The sequence below is a fragment of the Sinocyclocheilus anshuiensis genome, unplaced genomic scaffold, assembly GCF_001515605.1.
Source record: "Sinocyclocheilus anshuiensis isolate Anshui unplaced genomic scaffold, SAMN03320099.WGS_v1.1 scaffold454, whole genome shotgun sequence".
Taxonomy (NCBI): domain Eukaryota; kingdom Metazoa; phylum Chordata; class Actinopteri; order Cypriniformes; family Cyprinidae; genus Sinocyclocheilus; species Sinocyclocheilus anshuiensis.
The window spans coordinates 1,503,261-1,517,887 of NW_015548217.1; the positions used below are offsets into that span (position 1 = coordinate 1,503,261).

The 14,627-nt window shown below is 34.4% G+C and overlaps 1 protein-coding gene across 1 annotated transcript in view; it reads left to right on the forward strand.

The window, feature by feature from the left end:
• The window catches only part of radil2b (Ras association and DIL domains 2b), a 30,539-nt gene that overhangs the window by 10,780 nt on the left and 5,132 nt on the right, over positions 1-14,627 (forward strand). Inside the window, exons 5-14 of the mRNA XM_016440850.1 lie at positions 306-926; positions 2,900-2,937; positions 3,051-3,229; positions 3,312-3,424; positions 9,764-9,983; positions 10,078-10,250; positions 12,069-12,210; positions 12,313-12,485; positions 13,699-13,990; positions 14,112-14,209. Of these exons, the coding sequence (XP_016296336.1) occupies positions 306-926; positions 2,900-2,937; positions 3,051-3,229; positions 3,312-3,424; positions 9,764-9,983; positions 10,078-10,250; positions 12,069-12,210; positions 12,313-12,485; positions 13,699-13,990; positions 14,112-14,209 (2,049 nt within the window). The remainder of the gene's footprint in view (positions 1-305; positions 927-2,899; positions 2,938-3,050; positions 3,230-3,311; positions 3,425-9,763; positions 9,984-10,077; positions 10,251-12,068; positions 12,211-12,312; positions 12,486-13,698; positions 13,991-14,111; positions 14,210-14,627) is intronic.

The window sequence follows — 14,627 nt, forward strand, 5'->3', positions numbered from 1 at the left end:
GCTTGAAAGATCAAAGACAATTTTTAATATAACTCCGACTGGATTCGTCTGAAAGAAGAAAGTCATATACACCTAGGATGCTTCGAGGGTGAGTAAAACACAGCATAATTTTCATTTTGCGGTGAACTAACCCTTTAAGACTGGTTTTGTGCTCCAGGGTCACATATATTACAGTTAGACAAGTGGATCAGAGTCCAAATGATTATAGTTTCTTGTCATGTTGACATACTAAGAATATTAAGATCTTCCCAAAACATCTAGAACTTTATAACTCATGCAGTGAATATGTTTCATTCCCTCCTCAGGATTTTGTCATAAATGCCCTGATCAATAGCTGCACAGTATTCGGACGCCACGTTGAACAACCTCACAATGAGACTGAGAGTGATGGCGATCGCATGAATCTCTGGGCTCCTGATCTTCTGCCCGATCACTGCAGCGTCACTCGGGCCTCCGCGGCCGGACGGTCCGGGACCGAGACCCGACTGAAACCCCTCAACAGAGCTAAGGTCAAGAGGAACGGAGCCGTCATCAAGCACGAGGTGGAGCTGCAGTCAGGAGACATCATCGCACTGGGCGATCATTACCTCTTCATGTATAAAGACCCCACCTGTCCGAAGGTCGCGACCCCTGCAGAAGTGGCTCAGATGAGCAGACGGCCTCCTCTCTGTAAATCGTGCGTGAGAGCGAGAGCCTGCTTCAGAGACGTGGATGGAGCAGAGCTGCTTCTGCCGTATGACGTGGAGCATGAGTCCATGGTCCTGAAGGAGATCTTCAGCTTGGTGGAGCGGGATCCGGCCGCACACAAACTGACCGCGGCCTTCCTGCTGTGTTTGTGTCTCCAGCAGTCCGCCGCTCACTTCTCAATGCCGGCTCTCCGGCGGCTGCTGCTACAGATGGCCAGTGAGCTGCAGACCATCGTATGGGTGAGTTTACTGAGTCATTACATTTCAAACGATTGTTTGTCTTTCGGCCAGTGTTTGGATGTACCATGATGTTGAGAGGAAATGCAACCACAGTATAACCAGAATATGATTAAAGGGACAGTTCACCCAAAAATGAACATTCTGTTATGATTTACTCACCCTCGTGTTGTTCCAAAATTGTATACATTTCTTTCTTCTGTTGAACACAAAAAAGATATTCTGAAGAATGTTGGTAACCACACAGCTGACGGTAGCCATTGACTTCCATAATATGGAAAAAAATACAATGGAAGTCAATGGCTACCAGCAACTGGTTGGTTCTTCAAAAAATCTTCTTCTGTGTTCAACTGAATAAATGAATATCTACTGAATATATTTTTAGACAAAGCTCTTGTTAATGATTTTCAGTTTTGTTCAAGGTAATTGATTCAATAGTTTTTCAATAACTGAAGAATATGTAAAAGCATGAAAATTAGCCCATAAATAACTCACCCTCAAGGCATCCTAGGTGTATATGACTTTCTTCTTTCAGATGAATCCAATCGGAGTTATATTAAAAATGGTCCTGGCTCTTCCAAGCTTTATAATGGCACTGGGCGGGTGTTTTTGTTCAGCAGTCCAAAAGAAGTGCAATAAAGCGCATGCATCCATAATAAAATGTGCCTCACACGGTTAATAAAGGCCTCCTGTAGCGAATCGATGCATTTTTGTAAGAAAAATATCCATACTTAAAACGTTATAAACACTTTTTTCTCACTTCTGCTGACTGTCATACGTGCAAGCCGCTCCAGGCGGATGATATGCTAGATATGCTAGTTTCACGAGTTTGTTTACAGGAGCAAAGGAAGCAAAAGTAAAGTTTCCTTACTTTAGCAAAGGAAAACCAGTCTCCTCTTGGCTTATATCGAACTCCTTTGACATTTTTCTTTACAAATCCTTGTTTTGTGCTTCTAATTCGTGACTGGCATTGTTTTGCTCTCCTCTGCGTTCGTCACGAAACATCGGCACTTACGCTCATCCGCCAGAACGGCTTCCGCATACGACAGTTAGCGTAAGTGAGAGAAAAGTGTTTATAATATTTTAAACATGGATATTTTTCTTACAAAAATGCATTGATTAGCTACAGGAGGCCTTTATTCACCCCCCGGAGCTGTGTGAGGCACGTTTTATTATGGATTATTTTCCGACTATAGTTGTGATTACTTCCTAAATCAATCAGTGTGTTAAACGAATCAGTTCAGTGAATAATTCAATGACTCACTCATAAAGACAGCCACTTGTTTCATTCCTGACTGAATCAACGCTTTGAAAGAATCAGTTGAGTGACTGACTTATTCACTCGTAAAGACTCGCTCGCCGCCACCTACTGGTGTAATGATATAACATGCAGAAGGAGTCCAGCATATTAAAGTGATAGTCCAGCCAAAAATGAAAATTCTGAAAATGACTTTCCCTCTTGTTATTACAAACCTGAGATTTTTCTTCTGTGAAATTAATTGAAGAGTGTTTCATTTCCCATTGACTTCCATAGTATTGACATAAAATACAATGGAAGCCAATGGGAACCGAAACAGTTTTCTTACAGTACCAACATTATACTAAATATACTCTTTTGGGTTCTGCAAAAGAAATAAAGTCAAATGGGCTTTGAATGACATGAGGGTGAGCAAATGATCACAGATGAACTATCACTCTGAATTCAAGCACTGTAACAAATAGTGTAACTTGTTATATAGTGTATGAGTCAAGCGAAATGACTTTTTATGGTGCTTTTACATCCTTTTAGAAACTTAAATGCTTGTAACTGCATGGAAAACAGAGTTCAGATGTTCTGTGTAATATAGAAAGTATGGATTTGAGCAACATGAGTGTCAGTGAATGACAGCATTTGAATAGACATTTCATTAGACATTTTTAATCCTCCGTGTTTTGCATTGTAACTGTACTGCATCTTTTTTAATACTTTAATGCAGGAAAAGGCAAAGGAACTCGCAGCTTTGCAGCCTGAAATGTAAGATCAGGAACTCATTTCTCATCATTTCGTAACCAGAGGAATTAAAATTCAATATCTTAGACACGGCGTACATTAAAACCAGATTTTCCTCGCTCTCCTGACGCAAGCAGAAGTGAGTCAGACGCGGCAGACTGGCCTTCTGGTGCTGACAGACTGATCCAGGGTCTGGAGCCGCTGGTCCTCTGGATGTCCAACTCCGTCCAGATCCTTCACTTCATCCACCAGGAGGTTCCTCGTCTGCTGCACGGAGTCTCTCAGGAGGAGGAGGAGGAGGAGGAAGACTGCATTGGTAAATCAGTCAGTGCTGATGTGAATAATGTGATGTATGTGTTCAGATTCAGTATCTTTGCGTGTCTGTGGTTATATTCCAGCGGTGCTGGAGCTGCGGCTCTCCTCCGTGCGCTCGGCCAGTGAGGAGGCCATGACGGTCCTGGAGGAGGTCCTGATGTTCACCTTCCAGCAATGTGTCTACTATCTCACCAAGGTCAGGCCTTCTGCATGCTTCATCCAAAAATGATCATTCTGTCATCAGTTATTCAAAAGCTGTTCGACTTTATTTCTTCTGTGGAAAAAATCTTTTTTTCAATTTTAGCTATTTTAGTACATTACTTTTAAAAATTGTATTTCATTTTAGTTAAAGTTTTGGAATTTTTTTGTGTGTTTTTGACATTTTTACTAGTTTTTTTTTTTCAGTTTCGGTTATTTTAATACATCAATTTAACAACTGATATATTTAAACATCAATTTATACATAAGCAGTACTTGTGACCAGTAGTATTTTAGTATTATTGTGATACTTTTTTCTTCTTCTTAACTTTAGTGAAACTTGTAGTGTTTTTGTTGTATGTATTTTTGGATTTTTTTTAAATGTCTATAGAATTTAAAAAAAAATGTTTAGTTAGTTTTAGTTATTTTAGTTATTTTAGTACATCAATTTAACACAAAGAACCAGAAAGTAGATACATTAGTAGTACTTGTAACCAATTTTATTTTAGTATGATTGAGATACTATTAAAATTTTTATTTAGTTTTTCTTTTTTTATTTTACTTTTAGTTAAAGGGTTCGTTCACCCAAAAGCCTTTAAACCCTAACCCTTTAAAGTTTTAGTAATTTTGTTGTGTTTGTTGTCATTTTTTTATATGCATTTTTTATGTATTTTTTTAATGTAATAATAAATATGTAATTTTTTTTTGGTACATCAGTTTAACACAAAGAACACAAAGGAAGATACAAACTTGAGACCAGTGTTATTTTAGTATAATTGAGATTTTTATAATTTGATCATTTGTTTTTCATTAATATTTTGAATTTTATTTTTTATATTTTCTGTTTTCATTTGAACTTTGTGATTTTTATGTATACTTTATATATAACATAATATAATATAAATAGTCTGTATAATTTTTATTTATTGTCATTTCAGTTTTAGTTATTAGTTACTACATCTGTTTAGCACAAAAGACATTTTGAAGAAATTCTCGGCAGTATATTAAATATACAAGTGCAGGCAAAAGTCACAACAAAAGGAAGTAGCGAACAGATTTTTTCTTCCGTATTGTGACACACATTCGAGTGTAATGGTTATTATCAAATAAGAAAAATTCAGGGCGGGACTTCGGATTCGCATCGGATTGTTGATTGGATGTTGAGATGTGGGCGTGGCTCTCAAGCAAGTATGCAAATGAGGCGTGAGCTTGCGGGGGCGGAGCTTAAGAACACCGTATACTTGAGAAATCCTGCATTTGTCCCCAGAGAGAAGACTGGGGTTTCACTGGAAGCTCTAGGTCAAAATAAAAAAGAAACATATGCACGGATAAACCATTCACAATAAGATCTATAATATGCATTTAGAAAATAGATTTATCTACAATATCCATAGATGTATGTGCTGAAATGTGGCACAATGTTTGAGTGAATTCAATGTCAATGCAGTGAAATGGGGTCAAAATCTCTCATTACACCACAAAACCATATACGTTACGTATACTCAACTTGATGGAAACACAGATTGTGCTTAAGAAAAGCTCTAGCTTTAGCTCGTGAGCCGGTTTGAATGATGAATAGCACAGGTTAGCAGCCCAGAGAAACTGTGGCTTTTGTGAACTGCAGCGCTGATCTCAAGTGCTTCCAGATGTCTTTGCTGCGTCTGACCTTGATGGACCTCTTTGGCTCGTGGACATGAATGAATGAATCTAGTGTATCATACAGTGTATGTGATCTTCATATCATTTTCACTAGTGGCTTCTTACTGTATGTGCCTTTGTTACATTTGCAGATGTTTTTTGTTCATATTTAGAATTTTAGTTACATTTTTAGTAGTGTTCTTTGGTTATTTTTACTATTATTCGTTTATTTGATCTCTTTTTTTAATATGCCTATATAGTTTTTTTTATTACATTTTCTTTCAGTTTCAGTTATTTTAGTATACCAATTTAAGCTAAATGAAAATGAGATGCGTAACCCGGTCAGCTAGTAATTACTTAGGCCTACTTAATTAAAATAAATTAAAATATTTGTTTAACTTAAAGTTTAAATTCTTCTATTTTACCTTATTCTTTAAGGTTTTATTATATATTATATGTTATTTTACTAATAGTTAAAAAAAAATTAAAATAAAATGTATCACAGTTTCCACAAAAATATGAAGCAGCACAACTGTTTTCAATATTAATAATAATCAGAAATGTTATTATGAAATTAGAATGATTTCTGAAGGATCATGTGACACTGAAGACTGGAGTAATGATGCTGAAAATTCACAATAATAATTACATTTTACAACATATTCACATATATAGAAAACAGTTATTTTAAATTGTAATATTTCACAATTTTTACTGTATTTTTGATGAAATAAATGCAGCATGAGCAGACGTCTTTCATCCTAACCCTATGACTTCAAGTCTTGAAGTGATTAAAAGTTTCCTCGGTTATATTTCATAAGCTGCAGAGATTCTGCTGAATAGCAACAGGTTCGTTTCTCACAGACTTTAATTCAGTGTTCAGACATCGTCGTTTGGCAAAGCCGGGATTTGGGATTGATTTGTATTCTGCATGGGAAAATCCTCCAGTGTCTCGCCCCCTTTGGGAAATTATAATTCATCTTTGTTCTAAGAGATTGTTTGCCGTGGAAAGAGAGGCTGTTTATATGGGTGTGATTTGATTTAGTGCAATACAACGTCCAACATTTTGATGAGGCTTTTCTGTGGAAAAACTAAATTGGTTTGTTGGATTGTGAAGCGAATTCACAGCCGACAGTAAATGAAACAACAAGCTGGAGGCATTTCATCCGTCATCATGCAAACAAATTCAATCCCTGATGTTTAATAAGTTTGTGTTTGAATATATATAGAGAGGCCAAACCGAACATTTATTTAGTCAGTTAACCTCGACTAACCGGTTATCCTTGCCTAATTGCATTCATTATAAAGATAATCATTTGAAGCGTGCAATAAAGTAAATTCAAAAGTTAGTTGGAGTCGTGGGAAATTTCCTTGAGAAGATGTTTTTCATCCTAACATTTCGATTCTGAGAAACATTTTTATTGACGTTTTTATTGATTGGCATTTATTGAGAGTGGAAATGATTAAGTCGTGTGGTTTGTACAAACCATCCGTTCTTCTGTAAATGACATTTTATACTTTAAAAGCTTGGCAAACGTCTCGTTCTGTTCTCACACGGTGCCAGCGCTCCATTATGAGCTCAATATTTTCAGTAGGAAAATTGAATCAAAAACAAACACGGCCGGTTGGAAAGCAAACTGATGTTTTATGGCTTCAATAACAGGCTGTGTTTTCTCTGTGGAGGTTTTGAGCCGCTTGTGTGTGATTGGATCTCGCTGAGAAGGAAACAGCTGCTGGACTTAAACTAATAAAACACATTGTTGGTGATTCCCAGCGCTGGACACAACAGGTTTCGTTTACATTCAGTCTGTGTTTGCTGCAGAGAAACATTTTACATTCAATTCAAATTCATTCGAATAGCATTCTCATGCATATAATATTTCAGTAAGAAAGAAAAAAGATGGAAGCAGGGTTGTTATCGTTAACTAAAACTAAAACTGAAACTAAAAACCCATTTACGTTAGTTGAAATAAAATAAACATGAACTGAAATGAAAATAAAAAATACATATATATTTAAAAAAAATAATTTAGTTTCCAAGAAATTAGTTTCCAAGGCAAGATTTCTCATTTTCATTTAGTTTATTTTGATGATGTACTAAAATAACTAAAACTAAAACTGAAATAAAAATGAATTAAGACATTAATAACATATATAGACGTATTTATAAAAAAAAATAAAAATGACAGAAACACTGCAAAAATACTAAAACTTGAACTAAAATATAAAATATATCAAATATTAAAATAAAAACGAATAAAATATTGATTAAAAACTATCTGAATAATACTAAAATGACTCTGGATGGAAGATACATTACAAATAAAAACACTAAACTAAAATAAAATAAAATTGTAAAAATATTAATAAAAGCTATAAAATAGCCCTGAATAGAAGATGCAATACAAATACTTAAAATAAAATATAACAATTTTCATAAAACTTTTCATGTGCAGTTTTTTTAAATTAGGGTTGTCAAACAATTAGAAACAAACCTTGTCAAAAATGTTTTCAATATATGCATGAATATAATGTTTTAATAAAACTGTTCCAAATCAGCTTTACAGGGAATATTGGCAAGTTACAGATGACAGTGACAAGGAAAAAGATTGAAAATGCAATGCAATGCAACGCAAAAAAAAAAACAGAAATGAAAATGTAATAAAATAAAAAATTAATTTAAATGAAATTAAACATTGTGCAGTTTTTTAGCTCTAAAAAATAGGGATGTCAAGCAATTAGATAGAAATGAATCAGCTAAAGTTAATAACTGGACAGTTATGAAATCTCATTGTGACCATTGAAAGCGTTTGCAGATTAATCTCTGTTTCAGTGGGAAGCAGTTTGGTTGTGTGTCAGTTTTTCCTTCATGGTTTTGGGTGGATATTTTCTGCTGTTTGGAGACGGAGCGGCCGGCGGCTGCCAAACTGGTGTCTCCCTGAGAATCCATACATCCAGCCGTCTGCACACAATTACACAGAACAAAGCCAGCTTTGTGTTATTGTGATGTGTGGCACATTGAGATGGAGCACGTGGGCTGAACGTCTTCAACACAGACTCTCTTTCAGTCATTCCCCGCCTGCATATGCAGTCACATACACGCTTACTGCTCAAATATAGAGAGCTGTTAGCAACAGAGATGTCAGAGAATGGCAAACACATGCTTTATCTCTCTCCAGACAACCAGCAGCTTTATTCCAGTCGTTTTGGGTCTGTTTTAGGCTCTTAAAGCATGAAGGATTGCAGGAAGGATGCGAGATGAACGGTCATTCGGTCAGTGAGTGTCGTAATCTTATCGCAGACGAGAGCGAGGTCGTGGTCTGTCTGAGGAAGTTCAGCCTGTTCTGTTGATGATAAGATGTATATGGACTGTCTTGTGTTTTAGAAATGGCCAGGAATGAACTTTGAAAGTGGCACGACCTAAACAGTGAATTATTCAAATATAGGCGCTGCTAAAAGAGATGTCATTTTCATTCAGGTTAACCTGATGCACTAAAATAACTATACAATTAATAATCAGTTATTAATTAAAATAAATATTAAAGATAAAAATCAATAAATAATAAAAATCTTAAAATGAAAAATGTTTCAAAATAAGGTTTTATTTTAAACATGTGTCCATAGTATTTTTATAAATTAAGTTCATTAAGTGCAGCTAGAGTTTATATTTTCATGCATATGAAATGTTAAAATGAAATATAAATAAAATATTTAAAATATATATAAAGAAGAGATTAAATACATTATCTGGCCTTTATTTGGCGTCGTATAAAAAGTTTTAAAATGACTGCAAATTATAAAAATATTATCTGAAAATATTCACTAAGAGAATCTTTCATCTCAATATTAGAGCACTATTTGACATATGAATATGGTGACAAACATTTTTGATATTGATTCAAATTAGTTTGAATATATTTTTTCCACAATAAAAATCAGCAAAAAGGAGACAGTTAGGGGACAAAATCAGCTAGACAGAAAATAAATCAAATAAAAAATTTAATTAAATATAAAAACATAAAAGAATAAAAAACTACATGCTATTAAAATTTGAGATTATTTATAAATTAGATAAAAATTAGATGAAAATCCTTGGGACCACCTTGACATGCCATAGCTGCTAATGTTCATTGTTCTTTTAGTATCACTGAGATTTTTTTATAGGTTTGATTATTATTTTAAATCAGTTTTTTATTGTTATATTTTCCATTTTCATTTTTAATTAAATATTTAGTAGTTTTTGTTGTGTCATTTGTCATTTTCAGTAGCCTTTGTCTATATATTATTATATCTATTATATATATAATGTTTTATTAATTTTATTAAATTTAAAAAATATATAATTGTAAATTATTAACATCTCAATTAAATATGTAGCTCACCCAAAAATGAAAAATTGCTGTTAATTTATTGGTACATTTTTGAATGAACTAACCCTTAAGAATGAGAAATGTTGCTTTGGCCACTAGCTGATTTATTTATTTATTTGTGTTTTCTTTTTTTTCCCTTTTTTTTTGTGGTTTTAGTTCTAGTTTGCTATAGAATTGCATTATTATGAACTCTGAGGGTTACTGTAGGAAGGTTAAGGTCAGCAGTTGTTCTGTATGGATGCTGTTCACCAGAATGGACCGATCAGCATCAGCATCAGCATCAGGAGCGGTGTGTTCTCCTGGGCTCATGTGTGTGTGTGTTTGGTCAGATGCTGTACCCGTTTCTCCCCGGCGTTCTGGACAGTCATGCGTTCTCCGACAGCGGGCAGCTGCAGGTGTCGTCGCAGGTCAGACGCGTGCTGGACGTCTGCAGTCAGAGTCTGCGTCTGCTCCGAGCGTTCGACGTGCATCCGGACATCAGCGCGCAGCTCTTCTCCTACCTCTTCTTCTTCATCAACGCTCTGCTCTTCAACCTGCTGATGGAGAGAGGTGAGTGAGTGAGTGAGTGAGTGAGTGAGTCAGCAGGTGCGGCTGATCTTCAGGTGTTTCATGCATCTCATGCGACCGCTGCTCTCGTGTGAAGGGTCCGGAGGAGCATTTTACTGCTGGTCCCGTGGAGTCCAGGTCAGGGCCAATCTGGATCTGCTGATGGACTGGGCTCACGGAGCCGGACTCGCGGATCTGGCTCACACTTACCTTCTCAAGCTCTCCTCGGCCGTCAATCTGCTGGCCACACCGAAGGAAAACCTTCTGCAGGTCCTGCTTCTGTTCCCTCAGACCACTCTCGTCTAAATTATTTTATTGTATTCATGCAGAAAAAAATTCATTATTTCACTGAATCAACTAGATTACATCAATAAAACTTTAGAATTTAGATAAGGGACAAAGAGGAAGTGCATTAAATTGCATACCATTTATTTGTGTGTGTGTGTGTGTATATATATATGAAACATTAAACTAAATACATAAAAAACATGTTATGATTTTTTTTAATGTAGGCAGTAGTAAGTTAGATGAAATGGATGTGTAAAAGTATAGATATAGTGAAAGAGAGGACATTTATTTCCATAAATTTTTAAAGCATAGCTGTTTGTCCGCACCATTCTGATCGTTCCTGTTTTATTACACGTGCGTTCCTCTCTCATCACAATCTCTTCAGACAGCAGGAGTTAGTGTGGAGCACAGAAATGATTAACAGGAAGTATTACTCATTAAAGGATAAAGCTTCACGAACACAAAGACTCTTTCATGGTCATAGATGAAGGTGCTGGATGAGCCACGTCTGTAAATGATCCTGACGGGACGTCCCACTAAAGACACACTAACTATAGCCTCATCGGCTCTTTCACTCATCACAATTCAGAAATTAGGATCAGGTTTATCCCACCTCAGTTATCATTTCAATATTGTTAGTATTAAAATACTGGTTTTTATTTTCGATGACACTACAACCAAAAAAATAAAAAATCTACATATTTTAGTCATTAATTAGAATATTTTTATCATAAAATCTGTTGTATTATTTGATATTTAACTATGATATATCAAGTCTTATTTGTGATAAAGTGGGTTTTATATGCAGAAAATAATTATTATATTAATATCATATTATATTATATTAAAAATAAAATTTAAACCATAAAAAAACATTTTCGATACTTGAAATAAAATAAATGTAAAATATAAAACTAAAATAAAATATAAAAACTCTTTCAGCTAGCCAAAAATGAATGGATAATATATATATATATATATATATATATGTATATATATATAAAATTTAAAAAAAAACATTTTCGATACTTGAAATAAAATAAATGTAAAATATAAAACTAAATAAAACTAAAATAAAATATAAAACCTCTTTCAGTTAGCCAAAAATGAATGGATAATTATAATCATATTTGATATTTAGCTATGATATATGAAGTCTTATTTGTGATAAAGTGGGTTTTATATGCAGAAAATAATTTATATATTAGTATCATTATATTATATTAAAAAATAAAATTGAAACCATAAAAAAAACATTTTCGATACTTGAAATAAAATAAATGTAAAATATAAAACTAAAATAAAATATAAAAACTCTTTCAGCTAGCCAAAAATGAATGGATAATATATATATATATATATATATATATGTATATATATATAAAATTTAAAAATATATATATAATACTGGAAACAAGCAAAAGAAACATTTATATATATTTAATAAAAAAAAAAATGATGGCACTTTAACAAAAAAAAGCCTATGTATTTTACAGTCATTAATTGGAATAAACTTGTCTTTGACCCACAATAACATCATAAAGTCCTTTGTATTATTTAATAACTATGACATGTCAAGTCTTATTTGTGATAAAGTGGTGCATCATATGCATAAAATCTTGCTTTTCTGTAACTTCATATCTTAATTCTCACAAAAGAATAATAAGAGATGCTATGGTAAAATGCACTGTATTCACTATTACGTAGCTGTGTTTACTGCTTGAAATCACATGATTTCTAGAATTATTCAGGCTGGGAAACAGTTCCTGTGAAGTGTGATGATGAGGTGTTTGTGTGTAGATGTCGTGGAAGGCTCTGCGGATGGAGTTCCCGTCTCTGAACGCAGCTCAGCTCCATCACATACTGAGAGAGTACGAGCCGCGGCGCTCCTGTCCAGCAGGGTGGACGCCTTCCGGCGACGAGGACGAGGCGCTCGCAACCGGTACATATTCACATAACACTTTAACAAGCCTGTAACGACATATACAAGTGATTGTGACTGTGGAGGAGCGAACATGAACGCTAATGTTTCTGGCGTCTACAGCTGATATCCTGGAGAGCTTCGATCAGCATCCTCCTCTCATCCTCCCTGCCGACGGCTTCATACTGCAGCTGAGAAGAGCAATCAGTGAGACGCAGCTCATTACACAGCTGTACCGCTTTCAGAGGTTCATCACAGACCCAGAGGCAGCCCCACATTCCCCACAGCCACCTCAGGTGCGCAGATTGATTTTTATTTTCATTAATAATATTTTATTCAGTTACACAACAAAATATTCATTTTTATTACGTTTGACCAATTAATGGCTCATTCAAAGCAGTTATTTTAGTATCACTGAGATACTATTATAGTTTTTATTAATATTATGAATTAAGTTTTATTTTATGTTTTCCCTGTTTATTTAAATTTTAGTTTAGTTTAAAAGTATTAGTACTTCTGTTGTGTGCTTTTGGAACTTTTAGTATTTTTAGTACTTAAACAAAACAAAACAGTTCATCAAAGTAACACAAAGAACTTCAAAGAACGCATTTTGGTTTTGGGTTTTAGGACAACTTTGATGAAAGGTTTTGATCCTCACTTCAAATGTTGACTACTGTGTATATATATATAATTTTTTTTTTCCTCTAAAAAATTACAAAACCACAAACAGAAGTACTAATATTTTTAAACTAAACTAAAATTTAAATAAACCTAAATCTAATTTAGTAAAACCTAAATTCAGTTTCACTAAATTAGATTTAGTATTTTTAGTACTTTTAGATTTAAGTAAACAGGGAAAATATAAAATAAAATTTAATTCAAAACATTAATGTATTAATATTTCATTTCCAGTTTAGTTTTAGTACCAGAGTTATTTTAGTATTTTTGAGATACTATTATAATTTTTCGTAATATTTTAAATGATTTTTTCCTACATTTTTATTAATAAATATTTTTTTCGGTTTTCATATTAATTTCAGTTAGTTATAGTAATTTTGTTGTTTTTGTCATTTTTTTATTATTATTTTTTTAAATGTCTATAGTTTTTAATTTGATTTCAGTTTTAATTTGAGTTATTTTAGTATAATTGAGATACTTTATAGTTTTTTTTTATTTTTATAGTTTTTGTTATTTTATATTTTCTGTTTTCATTTAAGTTCAAGTTTGAGTTTTTTTGTTGTGTTTTAGTCATTTTTATTAGTTTTAATTTTTTGAGAATATATGTCAAGTTTTTATCCATTTTTAAGTTATTTTAGTGTATGAAGGTAAACTCAATGAAAATGAAATGTTGCTTGGGCTGAAATAAAATACATTTGTTTTAATATTTGTAAATATTTTTAACATTTTTCTAATTTAATTTTGTAATTTAGAGTTGATTTAATATATTTACATTTAATTATTTTTAGAGTAATATTTATATTTTCTTTATTATCTTTGCTGATATTACAGCTGGTGCCGATGGAGGCCAAGCTCACTAAGATGGAGCTTCACCCCAAAGCTCATCTGGAGGTGGGTCACACAGAAATGGTGATTCCTCACGCAGGAGCGAGTGACCTGGGCTCATGTGAAGCTCTTTTAACCAAAAAGCTTCAGAATCTTGAGCTTCAGGATAAAGATGCAGCCCGTCCGGCGCTGGACCCATCGTGTTTACTGACCCCGCCGAACACGCCACAGAACCTGGAGCTGACGGACTCCGACACGGATTCACAGCAGCACACCTCCACAGTCAGACCGGAGGAAGGTGACGGGACGCTCTGTGCTTTCTGTCTCCATCAGAGCCGTGCATGTCAGCTTTATGAACCGGAGCTGTTTAGTGACACAAGCTCGTGTGTGTGTGTGTGTGTGTATGTGTGTGTTTGTAGGTGAGAGTGAGGAGAGTGAGATTAGAGAAGAAGATGTGTTTGTGCTGGAGCTGCAGAGAGCAGCGTGTGGTTTGGGTCTGATGCTGGCGGACGGAGAGGTGAGCGAATCTCTGAGATATTATGAGCTGTCAGAAAGGGTCCTATTATGCTTTTTCACTTTTTCAACTTTAGTTAGTCTGTAATGTTGCTGTTTGAGCATAAAAAAAGATCTGCAAAGTTACAAAGCTCAGAGTCCACTTCAAAACGAGATATTTTATTTAACAGAAATAGTTTTTCAAAAACTACAACGAATGACTCGTTTGGACTACAACGCATATTTTCCGGGATTTGTGATATCACAAATATTGATGAATGGGACGAGACCTGGTTGAGCTGCACTAAAGAAGGCAACGAGTGTTATCACTATGTCGGAGACACGCTAGCTTTCCCAAGGCAGACGAACTTAGAGTGGTTACAATCATCCGGGTTTAAATCGCGCTCAAATTGATTTGATTTTGACGCAATATTTACACTGAA